Source organism: Bactrocera latifrons, unplaced genomic scaffold, assembly GCF_001853355.1.
Source record: "Bactrocera latifrons isolate USDA-ARS-PBARC rearing strain unplaced genomic scaffold, ASM185335v1 scaffold_152, whole genome shotgun sequence".
In the NCBI taxonomy this organism is placed as follows: Eukaryota; Metazoa; Arthropoda; class Insecta; order Diptera; family Tephritidae; genus Bactrocera; species Bactrocera latifrons.
In genome coordinates this window covers 701708-718588 of record NW_017534986.1, presented here as the reverse complement: position 1 = coordinate 718588, position 16881 = coordinate 701708, and the positions used below count along the sequence as shown (strand labels likewise).

At 35.6% G+C, this 16881-nt stretch overlaps 3 protein-coding genes across 8 annotated transcripts in view; 1 reads left to right on the top strand and 2 right to left on the bottom strand.

Moving 5' to 3' along the window:
* LOC108965985 (leucine-rich repeat and immunoglobulin-like domain-containing nogo receptor-interacting protein 3) overlaps positions 1-6818 on the top strand; it is a 13672-nt gene extending 6854 nt beyond the window's left edge. For all 4 annotated transcript variants that reach the window (XM_018928679.1, XM_018928680.1, XM_018928677.1 and 1 more), the window contains exons 3-6: positions 2586-2793; positions 2863-3266; positions 3409-3777; positions 5430-6818. In XM_018928679.1, coding sequence (XP_018784224.1) covers positions 2586-2793; positions 2863-3266; positions 3409-3777; positions 5430-5990 — 1542 coding nt within the window. In that variant the 3' untranslated portion in view covers positions 5991-6818. The remainder of the gene's footprint in view (positions 1-2585; positions 2794-2862; positions 3267-3408; positions 3778-5429) is intronic.
* Positions 6819-7171: 353 nt separating this feature from the next.
* Positions 7172-10253, bottom strand: LOC108965984. Of its 2 annotated transcripts, XM_018928674.1 has the most exons (5): positions 10199-10253; positions 9961-10108; positions 9439-9881; positions 9171-9372; positions 7976-9112 (listed from the first exon to the last, which is right to left on the bottom strand). In XM_018928674.1, exons 2-5 carry the CDS (start codon positions 10084-10086, stop codon positions 7976-7978), a joined length of 1908 nt encoding a protein of 635 aa, XP_018784219.1. In that variant the 5' UTR covers positions 10087-10108; positions 10199-10253. The 2 variants fall into 2 exon arrangements, with proteins under 2 accessions (XP_018784220.1, XP_018784219.1); XM_018928675.1 differs by lacking the exon at positions 10199-10253 and having other exon boundaries at positions 7172-9112; positions 9961-10086.
* Positions 10254-12449: 2196 nt separating this feature from the next.
* Positions 12450-16881, bottom strand: part of LOC108965986 (NADP-dependent malic enzyme) — a 31914-nt gene continuing 27482 nt past the window's right edge. For both annotated transcript variants that reach the window (XM_018928682.1, XM_018928681.1), the window contains exons 3-5: positions 14100-14435; positions 12832-13993; positions 12450-12766 (exon numbers count right to left, since the gene is read on the bottom strand). In XM_018928682.1, the coding sequence (XP_018784227.1) occupies positions 12648-12766; positions 12832-13993; positions 14100-14435 (1617 nt within the window). In that variant the 3' untranslated portion in view covers positions 12450-12647. The remainder of the gene's footprint in view (positions 12767-12831; positions 13994-14099; positions 14436-16881) is intronic.

Sequence of the window (16881 nt, the reverse complement as noted above, 5' to 3'; positions counted from 1 at the left end):
TATATATTAAGTTGATGCGAAAGAACAAGAAAGACAGAAAGGTATAATAAATAAAATAAATAATTATAATTTATAGTTAATTATATTTATATAAATATAACAATATAATATATATAACTTTGATTTCGACACATTTTGCAGGTGGTCATAACAAGCATTTGGAGCCACTCCGACAAAGATACTAGAACGACTATTTTGAAACTCACAATTATGCATTGATAAGGAATACTTTAGTCGCAGTGCAAATAGTCATTTGGTTTACGTTGAAAATGAGTGAACTGTTAATAGAATGACTGTGAAGTCAGATAATATTTAAACTAATAGAAATATGTATATGTTTTAGGGCTAAAAGCGAGGGCGGTCCTATTAAAACTTAGCGTTACTATTGCACGAGAACTTTACTATCGTATAGTACAATTTCTTAGACGATTAGTTCAAAATGCCAACCGAAATTGTGTTTGATTACAGAAAAATGGAAAAATATCAATATTGCTCAATGATGATTTTTAAAAGAAAACTCGTCTAGTAAAATCAAAAGGCGCTGTGCGGTGATACCTTTCGTTGAACACCGTTAAAACCCGGATTTTACAAGTTTCGAAATTGTTACATGTCGGCTTTTAATAAGCCAAACCCAGGTGCCCTGAAAACTGCTAATATGGAGGCTGATGTGACAAAAGTTCGTTGGCGGTTGGGCAATTGAAAGTACCTTGGTTGACGCTTAATCTTAACCCGAAGGGGTTTCTGCAACTTTTCGTGACCACAGATCAACTTGTGCATACCAAAAACCGAGAACCAACTAAATCCGAAAACCSGCAAATAGTTTAAATCCAACGAATAACATTTCGTAGTTCTTTCATGCCACGTTCATTGAAATACAAATCTTTCATGTCGAATTAAGATTAGGTAGTAAGAAAAAATWTATATKTTATGAATGATGATCTTGATTTAAAGATGTTTTTGGTATRATACTGAAACCTGCTGTTCCCTGCATAATAAGAGCACTAATGATCACTTTAATGGCTGCACTAGAATTTCTTCCCAGGTGCAAGATTATCGGCGTTAGCTGAATTCTTCCGCAAGGACCTTTTGGCATACTTCAATAAGCAAGGGGGATAAAGTAGATTACATACCCAAAYGCTTTATTTGAGAAAGAATGTTTCAAGTCACACTAAAAGAGGATGAATGGCAAATGAAATATCCAAAATAYTGCAGTATCTTTCAGTCGGATGTCTTTGCAGTCAGGAAAGTGGATGAGATAGCTTAGCACGCAGGAAACAAAATAAAGAGGATCAATATAGCCTGTTCAGCCTTATATAGATAATATATAATTTATCTTAAATATCTCGTAGCTATGCAGTTCAAGTGACTAAATGAACTATTAAAATTAGATATCAAGTTGCTCTTAAAGTTAGCAAACAGCTTTGACGTACTGGATGACTAACAATTCAGCTCAAATTATAATGAGCATCCATCTAATATTGCAAAGGACCAGCAGGTCTATATATGGCATAACAGCCGGCCAATGTAACCTAACCTAATGACAACGTAATTTTGATCGGTCAGTTTGAATGAACCGATCTGAGCGATATTGTCGCAGATTTCTTTAAAAAGAAACCGCACACACTGCAAGAACGGATTCGATGTACCCTTTTCCAGTACTTTTTTTTACTAAATCAAGTCTTATGTCGTGAATAGCATGTTCAATACTCACTTCTTGAAGAGACTCCGGTTTATGCTCTAGACCAATTAATTCAAATAATCTCACAAGAAGTAGTCTAATGGTCTAAATCAGTGCTTCTTGAAGGCCATTCAATGTCACAATTTCTGGAAATAATCGAATCCCCAAACATTTCCTGCAAYAATTCGGTTGTTGCACAGGCTTTGTGGCATGTAGCCCRTCTTGTTAGAACCAGATGTTGTCAAGATCAACTTTTTTCARTTGCGASCATAAAAAATTGGTTRTCATTCATCTAAACCGGTAASCATTGACAGTAACGRTGTCACCAATTTCATTTCGAWAGAARTACGACCGATGATCCCCCAGACAAAAAACCGCACCAAACTTTCAACTTGTGCATTTTCTTCGCACAATAATGGACTCAGATGAGAGTGAGCATAATCGGGGGAAGATGATTTTCTTAAAAAAATCGTTATCGTTTTCAAGTTGCTCCAAGAAAAAATCAGCGATTTCACTAAGGTTGCGCCGGTCCAATGACTTCAGTTCTTGAGTGGGAAYAATTTTATACCCTTCCATAATCCGCGTACACTACTACCGTAGCCATGGCAAAATGGATTGAATTACKTTACGAACTGTTGTAGTATCCACCGTTTCCTTTCAAACTTTTTTGTTTCCAAACTTGAAAAAGTCACTCGCAAGGTAGGAACTTTAGCGAAATGAGGAGGTTTTGCAGACCTTCAGAAAACGTATTTTACAGACGAATTGAGCTAAAAGCAAATTGTGTTGAGAAATAAGCAGCAGATATTCAGTTTCGTAGGCTAAATAAATAATTGATATATAATTATACATAAATRTATTTATGACATACGCCTATGTTATTTTATTTAWTTTTTTKTTTTAATTTTAGTTACTCTATTTCGGGGGTGCAGCGGTGCTCTCTTCGGCACAGCATGAGAATATACCCTACGAGGATGTTAAAGATATCTGCGAGAAGTGTGTGTGTTTAACGGCACATGACAGTGATAAACGCTACCATCATTTATTAAGTTGTACTTCCAATAGATTCAAGCACATATTAGCGCGTTGGCCGACCGAGTTCGGAAAGAATCACGACAGTAAGCGAAATATTTTGTAAACTGCTTTCGAAACATATATGACAAGTACTCCGTTAAATATTTTTCTAGATGTGGACATTGTGGCGACTTTCTCGTACAACGACATCGAACTACTGCAGCAATTGCCAGCCACAGATGCTCAACTCACCTTTTCGTGTCGTCATTGTGGAATCAAGGACCTGCAAGAGCCCACATTCATCGATGTCCCTAACATACGGCGCTTAGACTTAAGTTGGAATGAAATCACCAGCGAAGTGCTGACACCTGGTGTATTTCGTGGTCCATTTCAAGTAACGCATTACGAACCCATAGAGTTAGTGGACCTAGATTTGAGCCATAATAAATTACATCAACTAGACAAAAAAGTATTCGAACACACACCAAATTTAACCAAACTAAATTTGAGTTACAACGATTTGAAGGTGCTGAACGAGCCAACTGTTTTGGCATTGACATCGGTGACCGGATTGCAGGTTGGTAACTCATGCGATTGCTAAAGCTCTCTTAATCTACACACTTAACAAATTATCTCGGGTATTATGTTGAGCGCAAGAGTTGATTGTCTAAATTAAGGCGTGTGTTAAGTATAAAAAAATAAATATTTTTGTTTTTCAGAAACTTGATTTATCGCATACAGCTATAAAGTCAGTGTCCATGTCTATTTTCAAATCGTTAGCGACTTTGCGTGTTTTGAATTTAGCTGGTAACCAGCTGATCAGCGTGCCTGATAAGCTGCAATTGATCGGCAGAAGCTTGATTTCACTGAATTTGGCACAAAACCCCATTGAACGTTTTTCTGGAGAGAGTTTTACTGGTTTGATGTCCTTACAGAATCTGAATATAAGTTATATGCCGGTTTTGAAGACAATCGGAAAAGGCATATTCACAAGCTTAGAAAATTTGAGACGTTTGGACTGTGCATATAATCCAAAGTTGACAGAATTCGATATGGAAAGCATATATCATAGCAGTAATCTAACTGATGTGAGTACTTACACTAAATATATATTAAGTTGATGCGAAAGAACAAGAAAGACCTTAAGGTTGGTTGCACCGCAGGTAGAATATTCTGCACAAATAAAAAAAAGTTTTCTATACAAGGGTCAGTTTATATGGCGGCTATTTGCTATAGTGGCCCAAACTGCACAATTGTTTCGGCATCTTGTTAAATAAAAAAAAGTTTTCGTACAAGAACTTCACTTTGATCGGTCGGTTTGTATGGCAGCTATTTGCTATAGTTATCCGTTATTGGCGGTTCCGACAAATCAGTGGCTTCTTGGTCGATATCTCAAAAACTAACGATTAGTTCGCGTAGAAACAGACCAACAGGCAAGTCTTGTATTGCTCGTGTTACTCTATTTACTACTAAATTTTTAATTTTTTCGCAAATAGTAAATGAGTTACGATATAGAAGGTGAATTAAGTGCGACAGCTAATTAGTAACATTTTTTTTTAAGTATTAGCATTCCATCTGGTGCTAATTTTTATTAGCAATATTATTGATTTCTGGTAAGAATGTGTTTAAGAGATGTCGTTTAAAACATATTAAAATATATTATTCAAGTTTTTTAATGAGGAAAAGCTGCCGCTGTACACCTACCCTCCACAGCTACATTTTTAACCTTCGTCGGTCTGGAAAAATGTGCAAAGAAATTTCAAAGAATCTAAGGCAACAAATCAACGGAGGTATGTCGTTTGCAACGATGTAACAAAAATTAATCGCTTAGGTCGTGATGGTTGAAGATATGTTCGCCGTCCAATAATTCGAGTATCCTCGTTGATCCTCGCTATGTTCCACGCGTAGTTGCGTGTGGTGGAGGGTCAATCATGGTGTGGRGATTTTTTATCTGGAATGATGTTGGTCTACTCCATAAGAATAATGTAATTTAAAACAAGGAGAAATACGTCCACAATTGAAGTTGCCATGGTCTGAGGAAAGGAAGATAACAATTCAATGCATGCGTCAAAGTTGACTCAAAAGTTTTTTTCAATGAAAATTCTATGAATGTTTTGAATGTTGAATCGTCCAACCCAGACTTAAACCCTATAGAACATCTCTGGGTAATGTTAAAAGAGTCATGTGCATTAAAAATATCCCAAAGGTGGATGTTCTTTGTGATGAAATTAGAGCGGCATGGCAAGCTACAMMATTGGTGCGCTGTCAGAGTCTTATAACGTAAATTTGGAATCGCTATGAAGCAATATTAAAGTAAAAGAGATAACCAACAAAATASTAACTGAAAGTAAGCAGGTTTTTGTAAATMATTATTTTTTGTTGATAAAATATTTTCGTTTCTAATTAGTTGCCGCACTAAAATCGCTGATTCCACATGTTTTTGTTAAAATCTTCAAAACAAAAAAAAAGTTTAAACACAATTTTTACTATTAGGTTTTAGTTTAACATAGGTTTCAATTAAATAARTGAAAATACAATAAATATACATACGTGATTTAATGGAAAATAACATCATTTACTTCAAAATGGGTGTCGTTTCTAATTTGCTGTCAACAGCTGTGTGTGTATAATTTATAGGGCGACCGGCGTGAAAATCCTGTGGGTGTTCGCAAAAAACAAATCAACGTGGAAATTAACGGCTCTGTAAACAAATTTAATTTTCTGCGATTTCTATTTACAGCTTGACATTTCTCATTGCGCACTGACAACACTTTCACTCTTGGTGAATGTAACGGCTATGTCAAAAACAAACAGCACCAATCTTGCCAGGCCTTGGGCGCATTTGCATACATTTGAAATTTCTGGCAATCCTTGGTATTGCAACTGCAGCCTCGTGCAGACATTGGAATACATAGGCGCACAACAAAGCAATGGGGAGACGCCAGCGCGTTGTGATACACCCTACTTTCTGGCAGGCAATATAATACCCAATTTGTCCTCGAAGGAGATATGTAATTTRAAAATACCCAAAAAGATTGTTATCGAAGAAGATGAGCCGCCGAAGTTCTTGCGAAAACGCTACATTATATTGACGCTCATTACTGCGGCTGTGGTGGTATCGATTGGCGTGATGCTCGGCTTTGTAATTGCAGGTATACGTCGGAGATTGAAGCGCAATGATTTCGGTATTGAACCAATACGTTATACTAGTGTGCGAAGCAGTAACTTATCGGCCTTCTCTAATGGGAATACCAATTCCATTRTTGTCAAAGATAATGGTGCGATCAATGCCAATGTTTAATTACTGTTATAATTGTAATGGCATGCAAGTGTACATATATTTTAATAATTTATGCAACTACCATCCTATTACTTATTATTATTATTGCTTATTATAATATTTATAGATGTACATATACATTTACGATAGTTCGATTTGTTTAATAATGTAAATTATTGCACTTTTTTAATTATTTAGTGATATATTCACATATTGATACTTTTTGTACGTTACCTACTTTTCAGCTGACCAAAATAGTAGGATTTTTTACCAAAGATGTTTGWATGTATGTAGTTCGTATGTACAGTAAACCTATAGCACGTAACAATTTAAAACTCTCTTTTATCTTTTGATCGTTTTTGAAAATTATTATGTATTTATTATGTATTATTATATCTGACGCACTCACACGCACAAGAGAAGTTGCCATTTGTAAAATATTCTATTGACTGTTTACTTAAATATTAACAAGTATTAAGAAACACATATCTTCATTTTTTAAATAATTCAGTGATCATTAAAAATAAAGAAAACTATTTTATTATTTATCACGTAAGAAGATAAACTTTGGATTTTGGTAAATGATTTATTCAACGAAACATTTTTAGGTTGGAMGAAAAAGCTAAAAATTACATGGTTTCTTGTGACTAGAGCCATTTCATTTCGGGTTGSAGTTTACTAAACCGAAAGGGACTCAGATCTATATTTGCCCAATGACTGTCACCCACCAGCATTTCCTTAAACTATTYGGGAAWWTTGCATGTTACTACTGTATAAAACRTGTGACGCAAAWATAACAGACATTTAAATTTAAACGATAAAACAAGATATTTAAACAAATACATTACACCATTTCAATAAAAGAAAAAGTGAGTAATTGATCCATAGAGCATGCAAAGAAAAATATAAACTTTGTTTTGTTGGACTTGAAGCAAAAAATCCTCTGAGATTTCGAATTGATGAAGATTGAAAAGTTTACGGTTCTATAGGTCGTCCTCAAATTTATCAACCAACTGGACCAAAGTACAAGTGCTCATAAGCTAATAATCGTGCGGAATCTGTGGGAAAACTCCGTTTACTGCGAGAATGTTGAATGAGGAATTAAATACGGGTGAAAACACTATTTGGAGAATTTTAACTGAAAATTTTAACAACATTAATTAATTTTATGAATAATTTCAAAAAAGACAAGAAAAACGGCATTTATATTGAAACTTTTTTATTTCATTTAAGTAGGAACAATAAAATTAAAGATATTTATAACTTTTGTGCTTTATGAAAAGTATGAAGGTGTGCTGACTTCAACTGACTTTTCAACTCAGTATACGAGAATACATGGATACACATATGGTTGCAACAGTAAATGTTAATAGTAAATGAAAACTTAAGCTAAAAATAAAACTAAACAAGAAGCGATAAAAGTATAAAGTTTAAGATTAATCTTATCAATTCACAGATAAAAGCACACTGGGCAGAGAAGGATGGCTAAGTGGCAGATTAAAGGTTTACATWAGTTTTATATCATACAATTCGATAATTTACGTATCATGCTTTCTATACATGCATATGGTAWATACATATGTATATTTGTTTTTTATATATTGTTTGAAGTACCAAAGACCGGGTGTAAAATTTTGCTAAAAAGCTGATTATCGTATATACACTTATCATTCAATTGCATATCTAATTTTCTTTATCATATTTACAAACTTCAGATTTATACTCTTTAAAGCGCTAATTATGTGTAACTATTGCTCTTAAAACATTTACGTTTATGAACATTTGCTTTTAACAATTCAAGCAGCCTCAAGTTGTATAAATTAATATTTACACTCRCAATGAAAAATGTGTGTTAACATAACAATAACTTTAAAAATTTGTAGAAATTTGMTAAGTAAAATGCACTTGTATTTTCGCCTTATCAAAATGATTAGCCAAATAAAAGACTAATTATCTATTTGCCTTGCTATTATCGTCACCCTTTAATTGCACAGTTTTTAAGCACTTTAGCATTCACTTTCCAATATTTCTTCATTTCCCGTTGTTGTTATTGGTGCTGCATCATCCAGTCTGAAGATATTGATAGCTTGCTTTTGTGCCAAAAAATTTCGCATTTCCGCAAAGTTGTCACGTTCCTTTAATTTTTTATTGCTCCTTTGAAATTCTAAGTCTGCTGAGCCTTCGCTGTCGCTATCTCCATCGGCACTCTTCTCCCAGCTAATACTTTTTTTGTTCTCTGGTTTATCAGTTTCAACATTCTTTGTATTTTCTTCCTTACCAAAAAGTTCGTCAACATTAATCCCCTTAGCTGCCAACACCTGACGTTCTTTTTCCAGCATTTCACTTCTAATTGGATCGATACGATCTTTCAATTGCTTCAATACCGGACGAAATTTTCCTTGCGTTATTCGTTTTTCAAAGTTTAAAATTTCCATATCATGATCTCTATTGGTTTGAGCTTTAGCCTCAGCTTCTTGTTCTTTTTCGGCCTGTGCTTGTTGTTCATCGTACATATATGCATAGAAATCATCCCGTTTATTTTCATCATTATGATTTTGTGAAATTTCYACACGTAAAATACTTTCAGGAAATTCTTCATTGTTGGTTATGTTATTTTCACTATCGGCAACAGTTGACTGATGCGGAGTATCCAATTTGCTATTCAAAAATTTATTATAGACCAACATTAGGCGTTGAAAGTCGTCGAAGCACACAGATAATGCGTTTTCAATACCCCGCATATTGTTTGCTACTTGAATGAGTTGCTTGGCATTGTCTTTTTGTTCCGCCTCAGTTTCGGTAAGTCTCTGCAGTGTAATATCAAGCGCTTGGCACTCACCAGCAACAGCTACCATGCATGCACTTAATTTGAGCGAAGAATTTTGCAGTACAGCGATGGGGCTGTTCCGAGTTTGCATAGCTTTTGTGGCGTTCAACACCTCTAATTCTAACTGTTTCTTTTTATTTATCTCTATAGCTAAATTTTTAAAGTGATTTTCCTCCTCCTGCACTAGTTGCCGAATAAGGCAATCAATTTTAACTAATTCACCATTCAATTCACTGATGGATGGTTTAGTTGAGATCGTGAGCGCAAGCCGGAGTAAGAATTGTGACTGCACATATGCAAATATATTGTGAAAATCCTAGAATAATTTGTAAGTAAAACTTTACAATTAAAATAATTATGTTTTCATCACTTACTTTAATGTGTTTTGGACTATAATCGGTGACGTTATTTTTGAAATATTCACATTCGCGCAACTCTTCCATTTGCGAGTAGTATTGTGAAAAACGTACAGGCAGTGGGTACTGCGTTTCCAATTTGCGCGTTGCATCATATAATATTTCTGTGACTTCCTTCGCTGATGTGATACAGTCCCAAGCACGTTCTATTTGACGAGATCTTAAAAAATACAATTATTTTATTATACATACATAATAACATAACTACTTGAGATATTGCACTCACTCAATTAGCTCTTGTTGCTTCATTATGAGTATTTCATTAAAATATGTCATATTACGCCGAATACAATTCCCAAATTCATCAATCGTCCGTATCAAACTGTCCAACTCACCTTCGACAATCTTATTACGGAAAATAAATATATTTTTAATCATGTAAATAGCGCTGAAGCCGGTTGTCAATAGCAGCGATGGCACCAATGTTAATCGTAGCCATTTCGGTGTYACGAAGTGCTCCAAAATGGTGGTACCCAACAATATACAAGTGTTTCTAGCAGTAAAGATTTCCGCACTGGTAATAGCAGTACCAGCATTTCTKGCATCTGTTTCATCCGTAGCATTCACCGGCTGATTTATATTCCGCAAACATTGTTCCAATGCTTCTACATGGTCAACCAGCAATCGTTTGGAGTAGAGTATTTTGTTTATCAAATGATCTGAGATCGCCTTTTATCACAAGTGGAAATATATGTAAATATATAAGAATTAAAAAGTTGTTCACAAATATACGTAAATACATACACACCTGTTTCTGTTTCACCTCATCAGCGAACTGCTTTCTTAATTGTGGCTGCAAAAATGATTCTATTGYAGCGGTACTGCCTCCAGCGCCAGCTGCCGTTGTTCTATTATGTAAACCGCAAATTCTCATTGTGTCACTTATAAATATTTTACTAAATATGCATAAATAAAACAATTACTTATGTTTATATGAAAAAAACAATGATTAGTTCTTCGGTATTTCTGAATATTCAATACTTTACATKTATTAGTGGTGGTCAACAATGAACGATATATCATGCGATTATTTTACAGATAATATTATTTTTCTTAGTWTAATGCTATAAACTTTTTTTTTAACAATCAAAGAAAAATATTTAAACTTCATTKAAAGATGCGAAGCAAATGTTTTCTAATTGTTTTTTTAACACAYTTTACATTTGTATTCAAAATGTATCGATAAATATTACAATGATTTGGTCGCTCATCTCATACAACTTTACACAGCTCCCATGCGTAGCCCTACGTAACGTAAGAGTTGCGAGTTGCCAACAATATTTTAATTAGCTTGCCACACACAACACATTTTTAAGATATTCGAAATCCATTTTTGGACTTTAAAAATTTCTAGGACTTATACCGCAATTCAGTAAGCAATCTATAGTCACTATTTGATACATTTTGAGGAAAAGTCTAGTGACTAATTACTATTCTTATCTTACTATTCTTATTCACAACATATTGTGTCAAATTTGTGACCAAATAGTTAGCATGTCACAAAACTAAAAAGAACCCTTGTTTGCCATTTTGAATATACTCAATATAGTACGRCTGGCAGTTTGGGGTCATGTGTACAAGTTCACGCAAGTAAGGAAAGTTCTTTGATTGGCATTTACTTGGTAGTGGCTAGAAACGATTCTTTTACATATGGCCCAAGAAKCTCACGGTCTTCGTCCAAGTATCCCTTGGCTAGCCAGAAAACATCCGTTTGAAAGCGAGCTAAAGTGAGAAGGCAAAAATTCCCCTTCACAGGGTTGTGCGATGGGTTTGGGACCCGCTACTACCAATGAAAAAGCTCAATCAGCCTCGGATGATAGACCCCSTTTAGATGACGACCATAATGGTTGCACCAAAGGTAGAATATCCTTCAAATATTAAAAATTTTTGGGCAATATCTGAATTTTGACCACTCAGTTTGTATGCATAGTGATAAAGTCTGAAAAATCATTCGGATTGATCGATRCTRCGGCTGCTACTATGCCGGTCTCTTTCTACGAATTCAGCGATTTTATCGCAATTTTCGACGACAGGCCCTTCCGGAGCGTGGCGCATCTTCGACCACCTCTAAACCAGAACGAAAACGTTGAAACCATCGTTGTGCGGTGGAAATGGAAACTGTATCGGGTCCATMAACTGCACAAATTTTAATGGTGGCTTGAGATGCATTTTTGCCWTTATCGTAGTASTACTATAATATATTCCGTATTTTGTCTTTATTTTGCTCCATGTTTGCGACGCKATAACTTACGAACGACTTAAAAGAAACGAYAATCAATCAAACACGTGTTAGCGCGTGAAATGAGCTTTCCAAAAAGGTATAACATGACCAGATGCGACGAATAAAACAAGCTTTTTTTTTTGTCTAAAAAATCTCAWAAACTGAGGCACTASTTCACGTCTCTACAGACAAACGGTCACGGCTAGATCAACTCAGCTCGTCCCGCTGATCATTTATATATGTATATAMTTCATAGCGYCCTGGACGTTTCCTTCTAGTTGTTAAACTTAAAGCGCTTTGCCTTGGGTGTCTTTAGACACCATGGCGAAGTGTCGTACTAAACTGTCTATGTAAGATCCCTGTAAGGATCCACCTCTTATTCTAACCTAACATTTAGTATTTGTAATAAGATTGGMATTCCAAAAGAAAAACGATGTAAAACAGGGGTTATTAACCCGGTTTAAACCGGTCTTGCAACTTACGGTGCAGCGTTGTCTTCATGGAAAATGATTGCCTAGTGTCTTGTCGCAAACTCGGGTAATTTTTCGACTTCTGCTTGATGAGTTGTTGTCGGTAGCTTTTTTCGTTAATGGTTTCCAACGATTTTGRAAGCTCATAATACAACACGCTCTTCTAATCCAACTAAATACTGATCATTAGCTTGTCGTCATGGATTATCGGGTTTGCAGTTGATTTGGCTGTTAGGCCAGCTGTCACATACATAGTACATATATTGTGCTTAGAGTTGTGGCAATGAGTCCATGTTTCATCACCAATTCACTGCGGCTTCGTATGAAAATTATGAAGAAGAATGCGAGGGAAATATACTTTTTCAAGCACAGAGSTCGATATATTTCGAGAAAACAAAATGTAATGTTTCATACGCCTCAAATGAAATGCTTTCTCTGAAAAAGACGCACAAGGRCAATAACTTTCTAATGCACGGTCGGAATATTGGAACAATGTATGACCAATCTACTCCATTTCTTGGCAAGCATACCAAATTAWAACGGTTATTACTATGTATTTAAATATTTCTTCTTTATTACATGTTAGTATGGTTAGGCATTAATTTACAGAATCAGATTTGAATGTATATTGATGAATATTTTCTTCACGTAATAATTTTGGCGTCGAGTCCACATTTCCTTTCGCCCAGTTCAGTTCACTCACTTTACTTTTTTCACGTTAAGCTAAATAATTCTGCACTATGTTTACAATTTATTACACCACGAATATACTTCCGGCACAGCAGGGCTATAGTTTACGTTATACATCTGAGACTTGATGAATTCACATTTGTTTTCTGGTTCTGGGAAAACGGTGGCCAAACCTACAAAAAATGTAATAAAAATTAAGTTTTTCAGTTAATTACATAATTTATTCATATGAACTTACCCTCTTTGTAGGCATACTCAACAATCGCAACAGCGATYTCTACTGAGCACTCAGTGATCTTTTCCAATGGTGGATACAGACTGCCCTTGGCTAAGTCTTCATCGAGACTCATTACCGCCAATTTCTGAGCGGCCATTAGGAAAATTTCTTCGGGAATTGTTTTAATACCWGCGACGATCACACCCAATCCAATGCCTGGGAAAATGTACGAGTTGTTGCCCTGACCGGGATGGAAAACTTGACCTTTGTACGTGACAGGTGCGAACGGTGAGCCAGATGAGAAGATAGCACGMCCATCTGTATTTTGATAAGCTTGTTCAGCGGTGCACTCCGCCTTACTAGTAGGGTTCGACAGGGCAAAAATAACGGGTCTCTCATTCAACTCGGCCATTATTTGCAGAATTTCGGGTGTAAATGCACCACCTACAGCAGCAGCGCCAATCAACATGGTTGGCTTGACGATTTTGACGGCCTCCAGCAAGCTATCAACGGGTTCGTGTTGGTGAGCGAAATGTAGCTTGTGTTCAGTCAAACCACCACTGGGACGGTTTTTCACAATCAAACCGCGACTATCCACAAGCCAAATGCGATCTAATGCTTCTTTCTCCGAAAGTCCCAAACGAATCATTGCAATCTTACATAGATTAGCGATACCCAGAGCAGCTTCGCCAGCGCCAAAGAACAGAATTTTGTTTTCAAGCAGTGAAGTTTTTGTAAGTCTCAAAGATGCCAAAATACCAGCAACGGCAACTGAGGCTGTWCCTTGAATATCATCGTTGAATGTACAGTAATTATGACGGTATTTTTCTAAAAGGCGGAATGCATTGCTATTGCCGAAATCCTCGAACTGAATGAGGCAATTCCGACCGAAACGCCGTAATACAGCTTGCATGAATTCATCAATGAAAGCATCGTACTCCTGACCAGTAATACGCTTCTGACGCAGACCTATATATAAGGGATCATCCAGGATGCTCTGTGTGTTGGTGCCTACATCCAATGTAATCGGCAGGCATTGATGCGGTTTAACGCCAGCCAAGGCGGTGTATAGCGATAGTTTACCAACTGGAATACCCATACCGTTGGCGCCCAAATCGCCTAGACCTAAGATACGTTCACCGTCTGTGACCACAATGGCGCGAATATCAGTTTCAGGCCAGTTCTGGAAGAGAAAGTGTATTGATGTATTAAAATTTAGAAAGCGTCCATTGATTTATTGTGAATGTGTTGCAGTTRAWGAAAATTTGGTTTCYTTCACAATTCTTTACCYTAAGCACATCATAGACATGYCCTTTGTCTCGGATTGTTATGTAGAGRCCCTTGGGATTTTGGAAGATCAAACTGAACTTTTGGCAAGCCAAGCCGACGGTTGGTGTGTAGACCAAAGGCATCATTCTGGCAATATCAGATCCAAGAACTTTATAGAAAAGGCGCTCATTGCGCTCAGCCAAACCGGAGAGGTATATATATTTATCCAAATCGTGTTCCAAGCGATCGAGCAAGATCAACGCGTGTTTCACTTGTTCTTCCTCTGATTTGACGACAGCAGGCAGTAAACCTTGAATGCCGAGTAGCTGGCGCTCTTCAACGGTAAACGCCAAGCCCTGAAATGAACAAAAAGGAAAATGCAATTAATGCATATTATTTATAAAGTGTTTTGTATATTATGTAATTTAAATTAAAAGGAAATAAAAAACTTTTTTCATCCTTTTAAGTTTCCAAGAATGATGTACGGCTAACATCCGAAAATGTGATCAACATTGGAAAACCCATGTATTGTCTTAGCGACGATYTTGAAAGCTTGGTAAAGAAAATCAAAACCCGATGAAAAAAGCTACCTGGGTAAAAAACTGCAAAACTCATGTGTAAAACGGTAGATCGAAAATACACAAAACTCCTGTTGGAATTCGATAGAAGATACTGTAGGAACATGATGGGAATACTAACTAGTCACTGTTTGGTGGCGACACACGCCCACAGGATGGGACTGACAGATTGAGAAGACCGCAGGAAATGTCTAGAACAGGGCACCAGGGAAACAATGGATCATCCTTTTGCATTTGCAAGCTATGGCTGTAGGCATCTTCGGTTCCCACGGTATGATACACCGGAGGAGGTATCTACAGTGAGGCCGTAAAATCTATTAATCATAACCAGTGACTACTCCTCTTGGACTTAGAAACTGAACTCCATCTGGTATCGTAAAGAACCAAAATGGTCTATRCGTGTCTTATTGGCCTACCAKATTAACCTACTTAAACTAATATTTTAAGGTTCAAATGGTCAGTCTAAATTTTATTAAGGAAGTAAAGGTAGAATGATAGTGTGCGGATAAAGTTCATTTCTTGACCATGGAACCTTGGTTCAGAACGGTAAACAGCGGAAACTCTCAAAACTAGTCACGTCAATGAAATAACCTCTGCGAAATCAAGAGTACTCTCGAAAGTAGTCATAACTTGGAATTAAACCTAAACCCAAACATTTTCGCTGAAAATAATGGCATTTTAGTTCAAAGAAATCAGTATTAAAAGATAGGGTCAATTAAAATATCAAATATAATAAAAACTAAGGAAAAAATAAGTGTATTTATTCTTAATTTGCCAAAGACACTTTCAAATCACGTAAAAAMATCAATGTTAAATGTGATATTTTCACAAATGTACGAGCTTAAACATAAATACATTTAAATGTGTGTTTGTGCATAAGTTTGTTTATAAATAAATATTTTTTTTATAGAAAACATGTGATTTGTGAAAGTACGATCGGCGTGGGACAACCATCGTCTGATCATTAGCTTTTAGCAATACATACATATGTGTAGCTCGACACTACATGTATAAGTATGTGCATACATCCGAACTTAAGCATGAAGCATACATAAATTGGTCATAAATACAAAAACACAAAATCAAAATAATAATTTATGCTCGCGCCGCTCAAAGCAATTAACTTTCAAAACACCCCGTCGGGTAAGGTCCGCTATTTTATTTATATATGAAAAAAAAACAACACTTATGCTTTTGAATATACATACATACATACAGCACACTAAAATTAATTCAATTTAATGTTTGAATTGCAACTATTTCGTTATTTACTTAAACTAGCTACCGGCGGTTTTTCTACAAAAATTAATGRCAAGAAAATAAAATTTAATTATTTATATTTAGTTGTATGTTTTCTATGACTATTTATGGACTAATCTGGGTGGTCCTTATCTTCTGAGTCTGGAAAGTGCGAATTGCCCCTCAGAGACAAATCTGCAATATACGATTCTGATTTTTCATTTCATTTCTTTTGACAAAAAAGAATGATAGGAAGTCATAAAATTCCGTTTTTCCATCGTAAATAAAATTAGTTGAGGCCATTTTGAGACCAATAATTTGGGAACCTTTGTACCTATTCAAAGCATTATTTTGCCACAGCTAGAAGATATTACGAACGTTTAGTTCGTAATCATTTCTTTGCAACCTTGATTTTTATGTATKAACTGCATAGTATATTATTTATCTATATGTGTTTTATGATTGTATATATATTTATACATATACAAAAATAAACACGAACTTGTATAAATAAACGTCTCTGTTGAAAATTAGTTATTTCAAAATAGTTTCAAGTTCAATGTCAATCGATCACTTTAGCACTAGCAATATGTTATATTATGTTTGCTTGACAGTAAAGTTTGTCATTGAAGGCACGACGGGCAAGTATATTACATTCCTCCACAGTTATGTGTATTTTTAGGCTACATTTATACATATAGTTTTTTATACCTTGAACAGGATATATTTAGTTTGCAACACCCAGAAGGAAACATAGGAGACTACATGTCGCCATGGCCGTCTGTATATACGCGAGCTATAGTCAGTTCTTAAGAAATTGGTCTAAAATTATGAGTACGTATTTTTGCGTTAATTTGTCGGAATCGGCGATATCAGACAGCTATAGCATATAGCCGCCATACAAACTGAACAATAAAATTAAGGTCTTGTTTGAAAAACTTTTTTACTATACGAGATATCTTCAGGAAATTTGGCATGGATTATC